General features: G+C 37.5%; 1 protein-coding gene across 5 annotated transcripts in view; it reads right to left on the bottom strand.

Annotated features, from left to right (window-relative positions):
- Nucleotides 1–682: 682 nt before the first annotated feature.
- FBXW11 (F-box and WD repeat domain containing 11) overlaps nt 683–12938 on the bottom strand; it is a 134876-nt gene continuing 122620 nt past the window's right edge. For 2 of the 5 annotated variants that reach the window (XM_023515254.1, XM_023515248.1), the window contains 4 exons: nt 12661–12771; nt 11704–11782; nt 9724–9910; nt 683–3189 (listed from right to left, as the gene is read on the bottom strand). In XM_023515254.1, coding sequence (XP_023371022.1) covers nt 9749–9910; nt 11704–11782; nt 12661–12771 — 352 coding nt within the window. In that variant the 3' untranslated portion in view covers nt 683–3189; nt 9724–9748. The remainder of the gene's footprint in view (nt 3190–9723; nt 9911–11703; nt 11783–12660; nt 12772–12938) is intronic. The other 3 variants (XM_003781943.2, XM_003781945.2, XM_012809069.2) reach the window with 2 other exon arrangements.

Below are 12938 nucleotides of genomic sequence, written 5' to 3'. Positions count from 1 at the left end.
AGAGGGAACATTACTTTTTATTGCTTTTGTGGCTTGTAAATTGGCTTTAACTATATGCACGTATTTTTCAAATATTTTTTACAAAAATAGGTAGGGACAGTATTATAGAAAGACTCTCATTTCATCCAAAAAGTAAAGCCCACATCACAAATTTGGTTGACTAATGGGGAATATCTAGGTATCCAGATAAAGCTCAGCTACTACCCTTCATGAAGATACTGTTCCCTGCATTAGTACCCAACCCGTGATATCCATGTTTGCAAATACCAAGAACTAAATGATTCCATTCCAGATGCTCCGATGCTATGTTGAAGAGGGCTGCAAAACTGCACCTTGTCAGACCTCCACCCGCTCCTCCGCTCACACCTGGAAGCCACTTGGGACTCTCTAAGGGGCCATTTTCATATTTTTACAGTAACTTGTGAAACAATGAAGGATGTGTGGGAAGCTGATTGCTGGAGAAGAGTTCTCAATCCACCCCCACCTCTGACGTTAAAGTCAGCTTTCAGCAAAAGCTCTCAGACAGGGATTTATATCATCATTTACAAAGTTCTCACAGGCCAAAAACAGTTTGCCTTTAATATTTTACTGAAGATTTTAAAAAATCTATAAACTTTAATTGCATGTCACTGAATTCCTAACAGCACATAACAGTTTTTTTGAAAAATTTCTTAACAGAACATCAGAGTATTGCAACACTTTATTAAGAGTATTGGCTTTGAATTAGTAGCTGAAGTAACAATTGCATGAAGCCAGATTAGGTGTACTGCATAATACTCATACTTGATTTATTGACATTACTTAGCAATTTATTGGACAAAGGTCAAACTTCTTGTTTTTTATTAAGCACATTCCACAGTACAAAGCTGTCATGAATAATATCTGTACAATTTAACAGTTTCAATAGCTGTTCAGACACAAATTTATTTCAAACAGATAATTGGCAAACATAATTAAAGTTAGAATTAGACTATCCCAGTGCTTTAAAACATTAATATAGCAGTAATTTACAATTGCTTAATTATGGTTAGCAAAATAAAGTCCAGAGTACAGCTAGGAATTACTATTATAATCCCAGAAAGTCAGAATTCCTTGGGTGCCAAAGTCCCCTGCTATAATTTAGTAGGCACAATTCAAAGGTTGTGTGCATATTCAAAGGCCATGATCTCCCAAGGAACAAGAGGAACTTCTATATTAAACATGCAAAAACAACAAAAAAAATCCATTCATTCAGAAGAATTACCTCCTCCCTACCCCCCTGGGCCTCCCTAACCGGTTTGATATGGACATTGTAAGATGAAGAGTGGTCAGAGTTAAATCACTTTCACAACCACTATCAAGCTTACAACATCCACTTTATGAATGGAGGCTTATTTTTTACTCTTTGAGATTCAAACTTTCAAAAACAGAAATTAATTTAGTAACATGGGAGGGAAGGATTTTTTTTTTTAAAAAGAAAAACTGAAAAGCAAAGCCAACTCAACAAACAAATCACATACACACACATTGATCCCCACACCGTTCTCAACGCAAAGACAAATCAGAGCCCAGGGATTTTCCCTTTAGTAGTAGAGTGTGCTTCCACGGGAAGAGGTTTAATTTACAAGAGGTTGTTTATTGGTCCTTTAAAATGATTTGACATTCCTTGATCTTTGGAAACAATGGCAAGGGGCAAATCAAAACCTAATAGTGAACAAGGGAAAAGGAGTGCCAACCAGATGCCAACACCCTCTCTATGCACAGTCAGTGCACAAGTGCTGTTCACACACTGGGGCTGTGGAGCACTGGGGAGTCTGAGGACCTGCCAGGACCACAGCAGTGGATGACACCAGAGGTGACTGGAGTAGGATTCCCGGGCTTGAGGCTTTGCACTGCTTAGGAGTGCCTTCCCCTCAACACGGGCCTCTGATCCAGCCTAACCTGCTCTGTAGGCTCCAACACACAAGCAGCCCTGCTAACACCCTGGCATGGCCAAGATGCATATATTCTAGAGTCAGGAAACCCAGTCAGTAGCGCCTTCTTGTTCTTCCCTTCCCAGGGCTACATATGCACAGAATAATGATTTTTTGACAGCGAAGCCAAATGAATACTACGGGAGGTGACCACTAGCCTCAGGAGTACTTATGAAGAAAAGAACAACAACAAAAATGTTTAAGGTACTTCTTTCTATTGTACACACTGCACAACAAATAAAACATTTGTGTTAAACTTTAGAAATTACATTTTAATACAAGATTCCCATTTAAAACAAATACCACACAGACACAATGACAATGACAAAATAAAAACACCGTATGAATACTGCAGGAAGGGTTCTATAGGTAATCCACATCAACCCTGGCATCAGGTTCTTGAGCCCAGCCCATGGCTAAGTGTGAACACACTCCGAATTAGCGTCTCAGGCACAGGGGACCCTGACTCCAGCAACCTTGAGGTTAAACTGTTATGTACATTATATCTACATGCGGATACAGTATTTTAAATTAGGAGGCAAGCACACATATAAAGGTGTCACTCTACCAAGTATCAGGAGATGGCTGGGGGACAGATAACAGTTAATAAATGAAAAAAGCTATATTATCTGGTGGGAGATAATATAACTGGCTTGTAATTCTTTAAATTAAAAGAAATTGGTACAGAAAGAAAGTATAATCCAAAAAATATTACTAAAATAATCCAGAGAAATTTTTCCATTGTCCAACATATTCCTAATACAAGTCAAAATTAACAATGACTTGGACGGTCACAAGGAGAATGCTAACTTCTGAAAAGGAAAGCCCTGGACATTCTGGGTAGGTGTTTGGCACCCAAAATTTCACTGAAGAATGCTGTTTCTTAATATCAGACCAAAGTGCAAAGCAATATAAATTAGAGGCCAAGTCTTCTCTTGCCAGTTGATTTACTTCCGTAAAACAGACTGTATGTTCCTTTTATATTAACGATTTACATTTGAAGTGTTAGATTTTTTTCACTGATGAGGGGAGAAAATGGGCTTGAAGTCGGTGAAGCTAAGGTATCCTTCTCAAATTAGACTTGGAAACAGAGGTGAGAAATGTCGGTACTTGAAGAGTTAGGCTGCTTTGCATCTACCCAGCGTCTAGAACCAATTCCAGCTTCATAACTCAGCTGTGAATGAACTCCCGTAGGCATTTGGTAGCCATGTAGCCAGTAGTTCAAGACTAGAAAACCCTGAAAAAACAAACAAAAAACCCAAAGAGGGATATATAGATATTCTGGTTAGACAAAGATACATACACCACACCCCATCCCCTTTCACACATATACATGTGTACTGCTAACAGATTACTACTTCTGAAGATGCAGCATTAAAAATAGAAGCTGCAAGTTGTTTTGAGTGTACTATACACCAGGCATCGTATTTAGTTAAAACTCACAACCCACAACCCTATGAGGCACAATCTATTATGACAGCCACTTCACAAATAAGAGAACTAAGGCTCAGAAAGGTTAAGTGTTTAGTTCAAAGAATTAAGCATTAAGTGACAGAGATGCCTGACTTTACAAGTTATCATCTTTCAGCGCTGCTACTAAAAGTATACACATAACAAAATATGCTTAACATTAGATTTTATATTTCGCAGAATCTTTTATGTCATATCCTTATGAGAAGAGCCTTCATCTATTACTGTGAAGAAAACAGGCAAAAACTATCCCTTCTATATATAATGCTAGTAATCAGAAATTACTTCTTTTTTAAATAAATAATTTGTAAAAGGACCACACAATGTAGAGGGAAAGACCACTGAATATTCTAGAATATTCTACATTATTTTTACCATGGTCTTGAGTCAGAAACACATTTCAATCATAATTTCTATATCTATCTGTGTATATAAATATGCACACACACCCCACATCTAAAACAGAATATTCATGAGACACTACTTACAATTATTATGTATAATATAGGCTGAAATTTTCTATTCTAAGTTAAAACAAAGTCAAAACCCACTTGAGGCTTGGTGCCCATAGCTCAGTGAGTTGAGTGCCAGCCACATACACCGAGGCCAGCGGGTTAGAGCTAGGCCTGAGCCTGCTAAACAATGAGGACAACTGTAAACAAACAAGAGAAAAAAAAACAGCTGGGCGTTGTGGCAGGCGCCTATAGTCCCAGCTACTTGGGAGACTGGGGGCAAGGGAATCACTTAAGCCCAAGAGTTTGAGGTTGCTGTGAGCTGTGATACTACAGCACTCTACCAAGGGCACACAGTGAAACTTGGTCTCAAAAAACAAAATAAAACAAAACAAACAAAAAAATACTTGAAACCCACTCAATAATTATGTCACAATTCCTGATGGGTTATAACCTTTCCTAAACACTGTACTAAATCATTGGCCAAGAAAGTCTAATGTCACCTTAGGTATAAAATTTTTGGCTAAAGAGGAAAAATATACCTTTAAAGCCTTATACTTTTTAAAAGAAAATTTCCCCCCAAAGTGGCCAATTTTCATAAAGATAAAGAATTCTAATAAGCCTTCTCAATGAATTCAATAAAGATTAAATTTCATTTACCAGTGTTTTCCCATTGAGAATATTTAGGAGTATCTGAATTGTTTGAAAATATTAACACCCAGAGATTAGAAGGGGGCACTCTCAAATGCCCCTGGTAGGAGTATAAACTGCTTTAACTCTTTTGAAGGGCTCTATGTAGCAAAGTCTTTAAATGTGATACCTTTTTACCCAGACACTCCAGATATTTTCAGAATCCTATTCAAAGGTAATAAAGGGTTGGGCAAAGATTAAGCTAAAACAATGGTCATAGGACTGTTTTTTATAATGACCAAAAGTTAGGAGTTGGAGGTAGGGATATAAGTATTACCCACAGGGCAGATCCAAACAACTGACTGATGATTAGGAATGATAATTTAGACAAACACTGACATTACTGACATGCAAATAAGTCCACAATAAAGAGAGGGAAAAGGATTTAAAAACATGTATGGTTATAAACCATTATTTCAGAAAGCCTGAAGGGATATATACAAGAAGTTAACACTGAGGAACCATGAGTGGAAGTTTCTTTTCTTCTTTTGGCTTATTCATTTTTTCTAATCTCTTCATAATGATTTTACATTGTTTTGAAATAAGAAAAGAGAATACATTTTCAGCTACTACATATACATATAGCTCTTAGAGGAGTTAGTAACTTTAAAAAAATGACTTGGCAAATAAACCTATTGCTACATTTCTTCACACAGAGATATTCTCACCTGATATTTTAGGGGTAACTATTTTACTGCAAGGTTAAATCATCATTAGGGTAGTGTTTCTTATTAAGCATAAATCTCACAGTATTGCATGGTAATAATTTTTTTCACGTTACAATAAATGAAAAGGATTTGGAAAAGAGCAATAAAATCTATAAAGTTAACTGCCAAAGTTGTCAAAAATAATTCACTTTGAAGAGACAAACACATTTGGGGTTTCACTGCTTATGCTGGATACAGGGAACCACTACCTTAAAGGACAGATAAGATTTTTCCACTGACTTACAACTGTAGATTATAACAAGGCAGTTCTTCTTAGGTTCCCAAAAAGGCGGTGGGAAGATGGCCTAGAATACCATGAGTTTCCTTTCTACCACTGTCCATGAGAAATGGCACTGGTGACCACTGCTGCTTCTCTCAACCAACAGAATCTTGTTTCAGGGCTCTTTTAGGTAATATGGGGTATATAGAAGTTAGTGATTCAGCTATTGATCCATCTATTAAAAATGCCACTAGGCTCAGCACCTATAGCTCAAGTAGCTAAGGCGCCAGCCACATACACCAGAGCTGGTGGGTTCAAATCCAACCCGGGCCTGCCAAACAACATCGACAACTACAACCAAAAATAGCCAGGCATTGTGGCGGGTGCCTGTAATCCCAGCTAATTGGGAGGCTGAGGCAAGAGAATCGCTTAAGCCCAGGAGTGGGAGGTTGCTGTGAGCTGTGACGCCATGGCACTCTACCCAGGGCAACAGAGGCTCTGTCTCCAAAAAAGAAAAAAAAGAAATAAAGAAAAAAAAATGCCACTAAAAAACATAATATGGATGTCTAGAATTTTACTATGTGCCTTTCTAAACAGAGTGCAAAGATACAGACATAAATCAAAAAGGCTAAAGAGATATGCCTTGATTGTTCCTTGATACATCTATTCCTCAAGTTTATTCACGTCAAAAACCCAATTACAGTTACTGTTGTTTGTGTTCTATTTTATGTGCTTCTTGTATGTGAAAAATAAAAGCAGGGGCAGGATGCAGCTAAAGCAATGCATAGAGGAAAGTGTACGGCTTTAAAGGTTCCCATTGAGAAAAGAGAAGAATGGAATACATTTAACAAAAGATGTATTAAACTTGTATATGAAAATTTGCAAAACATTGCTTAATAGAAGCTGAAGAAGACCTAAATGAGAGAAATATACTATATTTACAGATTGAAAGACTCATCATTTGCTAAGACAAAATTCTCCCCAAAATGATCTTTAGACTCAATGCAGTCTTAATCATAATCCCAGCAACTATCTTCCTAGCACTTGACAATCTAATTTAAAAAGTATGAAAACCTTAAACCTAGAGTTGTCAAAACATTTTTTTTTTTTTTTTTTTTGGAGACAGAGTCTCACTGGGTTGCCCTGGGTAGAGTACTGTGGCATCATAGCTCACAGCAGCTTCAAACTTTTGGGCTCAAGCAATCTTTCTTGCCTCAGCCTCCGGAGTAGCTGGGACTACAAGTACCCACCACAACACCCAGCTAATTTCTCTATTTTTAGTAGGGATGGGGGTCTCACTCTTGCTCAGATTTGTCGAAACAATCACTTAGGCTTGTCAAAATAATAATAGTGTAGTATCTATTAAAAAAAATAGCGCGTATGTCATGGAATAAAACAGAGCTACAAGTGATCAATTAATTTTTTGACTAAAGTACCAAAACAATTCAGTGGGAAAAGAAAGGTTTTTTAATCAAATAGTGTTGGAAAAAGTAAACGGCTATATAAAAAAGAACAATGGCATTATTACCTTATACCATTCATAAAAATTACCTCTAATTGAATCAAAGACCTAAATGTAAAAGCTAAAAATACAAAACTTCTAAAATTACAACTGGTCCAAATATAGCAGTTACCAGCCACATGTGGCTATTTAAATTTGAGCTTAAATAAAATATAAGGAATCCACATAGTCCTAATAAAGGCAAGGGAAAGGGTGTGGTGGAGATTTGCATTACTGAAGTGTGATTAAAGAAATCAAATACAATTCAGTCTGGTTGAAGCAATGGATTTCTGAGAAGGAGTAATGGTAGGCTGGGATGGGGAGTGACAGGGGCAACTAGCAAGGAAAGAAGGTAATAGGTAGCTCATGACAATGGGAACCAATGAACCAGAAGGATGGAGTCAGAGCTAAGATAGCTCTGGTTGGTAGGAGGTTGGAGAGCAGACTAGAGAAGGAAAGGGAAAGATGAGGTATAGGGAGCAGAGATCCTGTTTTCACATGGGTCTATTCCTCCTTCCCTATATTTTCCGTAGGCACTGGGGGCTGGGGTGGTGGTGGAAGTGTCATTGTAGCAATCATTCAAGAGATCCTTGATTTCAACTTCTATCCTATAATGTCTATTTTAAGAGTACATTCAAAAAATATAGTATTTCTGCCATGTGAATTCTTCAACTGACTTATGAAGAATCTACCCAGAGACAAAGCAGCAGGGAACAAGATTATGATCACAAGAGATAAGCTGAACATGCTCAAGACAACCAACAACAAATAGGTAAGTGGCTTACAGGTCATGACTGCTTGCTTCCTTAACCCATGGCAGACACTGCCAACCCCAACCAGTCCTTTAGGACCCACATAGGGTCCCAGACTCCTTGTAAAGGCAGCAATCCCACAACTTACTACTGAACAAATGGATTTGGCATGAAGAATACACTTATTTGCCATTCCTGATGAAGACTCTTGGTTTGCCACTAATAGAGCAGAGTTAAGACCAGAGGTCAGCAAATTTTTTCTTTTCTTTTCTTTTCTTTTCTTTTTTTTTTTTTTTTTGCAGTTTTTGGCCAGGGCCAGGTTTGAACTTGCCACCTCCAGTATATGGGTATATGGGGCTGGCGCCCTACCCCTTTGAGTCACAGGCGCTGCCCAAACAAACTTTTTCTTAAAGGGCCATGTGGTAAATATTTTAGATGTTACAGGCCTTCAGTCTCTGTCTCAACTACTTAACTCTGACACAAAAGTACAAACAGCCATAGACAGTATGTAAATGAATGAGCATAGCTGTGCTCCAACAAAACTTTTATTTATAGACACTAGAATTTAAATTTCATACTATTTTTACATGTCATGAAAAAAGCTATTCTTTTAATTTTTAAAAGTATTTTAAAATGTCAAAACAATTCTTAGCCTGTCTTGATAAGGGAAAAAACAAAAATCAGGCAGGGGGTCAACTTTGGCCCCTGGCTATAGTTTGTTGATCCCAGGGTAAGATAAACTTCCTGGATAAGATAAGCTTGCTGGATCTTAGAATCTTGATAAAGGAGCATCTAAAAGATGCAATTTGGTGAGCAAGTACCAGGTGTTCTCAATCATCCCATCAAAAAATCCCCATTTCTGTACATGGACTTTCTTTACACTTTTAATTTTCAACAAACAGGAAAATATATAATAATAAAGCCACTATTAATTGAGTAATGCTCTTAAATAAATATGAATTTATTAATAATAGTCTTTCTATACATATATTCATAGTAGTATTAACAGGTGCAAGTGTATTTATTCAATTTACAAAGATAAGTGCATAAAATTCACTTGTCTACAGCAAAATGCTCAAAGTTGTCAACACCGTTCCATACAGTCATCAGTTCCTAGGATACGGCTAAGTAAGGTTTCTCCTCTTCCAGACTTAACTTGGTTACCAAAACATTCCATCTTCAATTGCTCTAAAGGCTCTAAGTCTTCCTGTAACCAGAGCAAAGGACTTTGTTTCTCAGGGTATCTACTGTCTTTCATAGAGGAAGAATGGATTTTAGAGGCTCTCCAAACAGATAGCCCTCTTTGATTTATCCTTGAGGAAACAGTGGCGGTGGTGAGCAGTACAGAGATTTTGTTGAAGGTGATTTAAAAAATAAAATAAAATATAGAACTGAAGGACAGGAAAAAAAAAAGAACAGTGAGATTCTTATACCTTAAAACAAAATTTGAGGCTAATTTATTGTGTTAAATTGATAAGACCTGGGAAACTATTTAGGAAAATAATTTTTAAAAACAGAAACCGTAGGCTTGGCGCCTGTGGCTAAAGTGGCTAAGGCGCCAGCCACATACACCTAAGGTGACGGGTTCGAATCCAGCCTGGGCCTGCCAAACAACAATGACGGCTGCAACCAAAAAAAAAAAAAAAAACCAAAACAAAAATAGCCGGGCATTGTGGTGGGTGCCTGTGGTCCCAGCTACTTGGGAGGCTGAGGCAGGAGACACGCTTAAGCCCAGGAGTTGGAGGTTGCTGTGAGCTGTGATGCTACGGCACTCTAACCAGGGGGGAAGCCTGAGGCTCTGTCTCAAAAAAAAAAAAAAACAGGAACCATACTCATCATCTGTCCGTATGAAAACCCACACTCTATGCAGAATTCCAATTAGAGACCTTGGTTCACATCACTAAGGAACTCAAATCACAGAATTTCCCCCAAAGGAAAGTGAATTCAATCAGCAAAATTATAAGTAGAGGCAGACTCACCTGAAATGGGTGAAAGTGCAGACTGTTATCTAGAGATGTAAGTGTATGTTCTGGAAGGAGAACGGGTCTCATTCTGGGCACTGGGAGGCACATTTAAGAAATCCCAAATCAAAATAGTGTCATCATGAGAACTGCTGATAATCTGAAACTCATCAAACTGTAGCCGAAACACACGTCCGGAATGTTCCTATGAAATATTAATATAACAGCTTAATGAATAAAATGAGATCTTTATAATCACTCATATCTCACAATGAGGCATGTAGCATAAGCTTTAAAGCAACTGTTTATGCAGGTTTCTTATATAATTCCCCAGAATTTACTGAGCTTTGTCTTTCACCCTAAGTACAAAAACTTTTCCTTCTAGTCTACTTTTTTTTTTTAAATTAAACTTTGTAACCTGGATCCTGGCCCATTTATATGTCAAAGACGACCATCTCACAAACAATATTTAATACCTAGTCTTTTTTTATTCCTTGAATAATTTTTTCATTTATTTCACTAATACCTAGTCTTGATAAACTGTAAAAATACACTGTAAAACCTAGAACTGGAAAGATAGTTTTTTTGAACATGACCAAGAATACCTATCTTAAATCACAGCTGACATCAAAATTCATGGTGAAAATATTAGAAGTATTCCCATTAAAATCAAGACAAAACAAGAAGAGCCCTATTTATAGTCCTGTATGTTCAAGTCACTGCAAGAAATAAGGAAAGGAAAGGAAACATGTAGAAATAAATACACTACTGCAAATAAGAAAAACCTATCAATATTTTTAAATGACTATCTCCTTGAAAATACAATAGAACCAACTACACTATCAGAAATGATGAGCTTGGTAAAGTTGCTAAAACAAGATTAACAGAAAAATAAGGCCAGGTACGGGGGCTCACACCTGCCATCCTAGCACTCTGGGGAAGCCGAGGCAGGTGGATTGCCTAAGCTCACAGGTTTGAGACCAGCCTGAACCAGAGTGAGAGCTCACCTCTAAAGAAAAAAAAAAAAGGCTGGGCATTGCGGCGGGTGCCTGTAGTCTAGCTACTGAGGAGGCTGAGGCAAGGGGATCGCTTGAACCCAAGGTCTGAGGATGCTGTGAGCTATGACACCATAGTTACTGAGGACAACAAAGGGAGATTTTGTCTCAAAAAAAAAAGAAAAAGAAAAAAATAAGAAAAATAAAGTATTCCTATATGCCATAGCAATAATCCATAGAATAGAGATTGAGGGGAAATTCTAATAATACAAAAATGAGCCTGTGGCTCAGTGAGTAGGGCACTGGCCCCATATACCGAGGGTGGCGGGTTCAAACCCAGCCCTGGCCAAACTGCAATAGTACAAAAATGTGCTATGTTATAAAAATATAGCACAACCACACATAACCATAGTAAGAAATCCCTCTTCAAACCTATAGGAGGAAAATACTGCATGCTTTATGAGGAAACCAGGCCACTTACAAATGAGGAAGCCTACCTATCTTAAGGTGCAGTGCAACTCCCTTAGGAAAGAACTCACAGTAACACAATTGTCAAATATTCTCTGATTTTGGCTATGCAAAATTAACCAATTCAATTTTTCTGCCACCCACATACTACCCCACTCTTATTTATTTTGGGTGGGAAAAAGTTGGTGGGTTACTTATAATTACTTTACAGTTTTAAAAGAAAAAAACATAAATATGAACTCACCTGATGATTTTATTACCTGTTTCTGGTTACATAAAGTAATTAAAGTGGTTTTTTGTTTATTTTTGTGTATAAACACAAAAAATGTGTAGGTTTTTACTTCTTTTTCAAAATCAAACCTACACACATTATGTTGGATGAGGTCTGACATAGGATTGGAAAGGGTTAACAGTAAATTTCTCTGAAGGCATGTCATGAGACACAGGCTGTTTTTCAATACAGCTAGACAGGGCTATCTGCAGACTATCATCCTCCAGCATAGGGAACTAATTCCCAATTCAAGAGATCACATACCACCAATGTGCGCAGACACAATGTGCTTGCCGGGGCTCGAGGGTCTAGAGCAGCTTGCAAGTCCCAAACTTTAATTTTCCTAAAAAGGAAAATAAGATTGTGATTAGTAAAAGAGTTAACACTTTATATATTATCAAGCATTTCCCTGACGAGAAGGAATGCAATTGAACCACCTATTATAAAAGCTAACGGGGAACATGCTTTTGTTTTTATAAGTTATTTGAACCAATTGTATTTGATTTTGAAAAAGAAATAAGAACCTACACATTCTTAGAATGGCTGCAATTTTTAAAAAATATTATTTTAAAAGAGATAAGAAAACAATTTCAGGTTGTCTAAATTCAAATCCTAACTTGATAATCTATGTCACCAAATTCATTAATCAGGGGCCTCTCTAGAGCCGAGTAGGTGCTGCTGATAGCTCTGTGTGAAATTCCAAGGATACTTTTCTCCAAATTAAGCCAATGCTGAAAGTTAGTAACAGAAGTATAAACAGACCAACTAATCCATTTGTGAAGTATATATAAGGCCATCTTGAAAGATTTATACTTGCTCATCTCAAAAGCTGTGAGGTGTTTTAAAAAGGATTTGTTCAATTTACCAATAGAAGAAATTTATTTTTGAATTCTCTCTCTCTACCTCTTTCTATATATTTAGGGCTAAGGCAAAGAACTGAATCCCCTCACAGCCTAAGATATTCTCAGATGGTTAGAACAGTTAAGTTTAGGAACCACAGAGGCTCTGCTTCTATGTGACGTGGGGCCCATCTTTCTGGGCCTGAAAGTTCATCCCCTGATCAACTGGTATAACAGTGCCTATCATCCACAAGTACATAGACAGTACCTAGCAGAGGACCTGGCACATACTGTTGTATATTGAGAATTGCTCAATATACAACACTCCTTTTTCTTCTTGATACAGGTATATAAAGTTCATCTAAAAATCTGAAACACATACCCATCATAGGCCCCACTGACAATCCTCTTGTTATCAAACCGGATGCATCGGACCAATTCTTCATGTCCCTCCAGGACCCTTAAACAGGCACCACATTCGATATCCCAGAGCCTTGAATGAAAAACAGACCTCTGTCAAACAGCTTCCCACGATTCACACTATCCTCAAGTCCATATCCATCCCATACACATGAGGTTTTTCACTATCCTAAGTTCTTTATTTCTTTCTTCCAGTCCACAATACACATACAAAGCTATATGTGTACATTTACACCATTA

The sequence above is a fragment of the Otolemur garnettii genome, unplaced genomic scaffold, assembly GCF_000181295.1.
Source record: "Otolemur garnettii isolate 467f Iridium unplaced genomic scaffold, OtoGar3 scaffold00003, whole genome shotgun sequence".
NCBI classification, from domain to species: domain Eukaryota; kingdom Metazoa; phylum Chordata; class Mammalia; order Primates; family Galagidae; genus Otolemur; species Otolemur garnettii.
The sequence above is the reverse complement of the archived record's forward strand: the minus strand, read 5'-3'. Positions and strand labels throughout refer to the sequence as shown.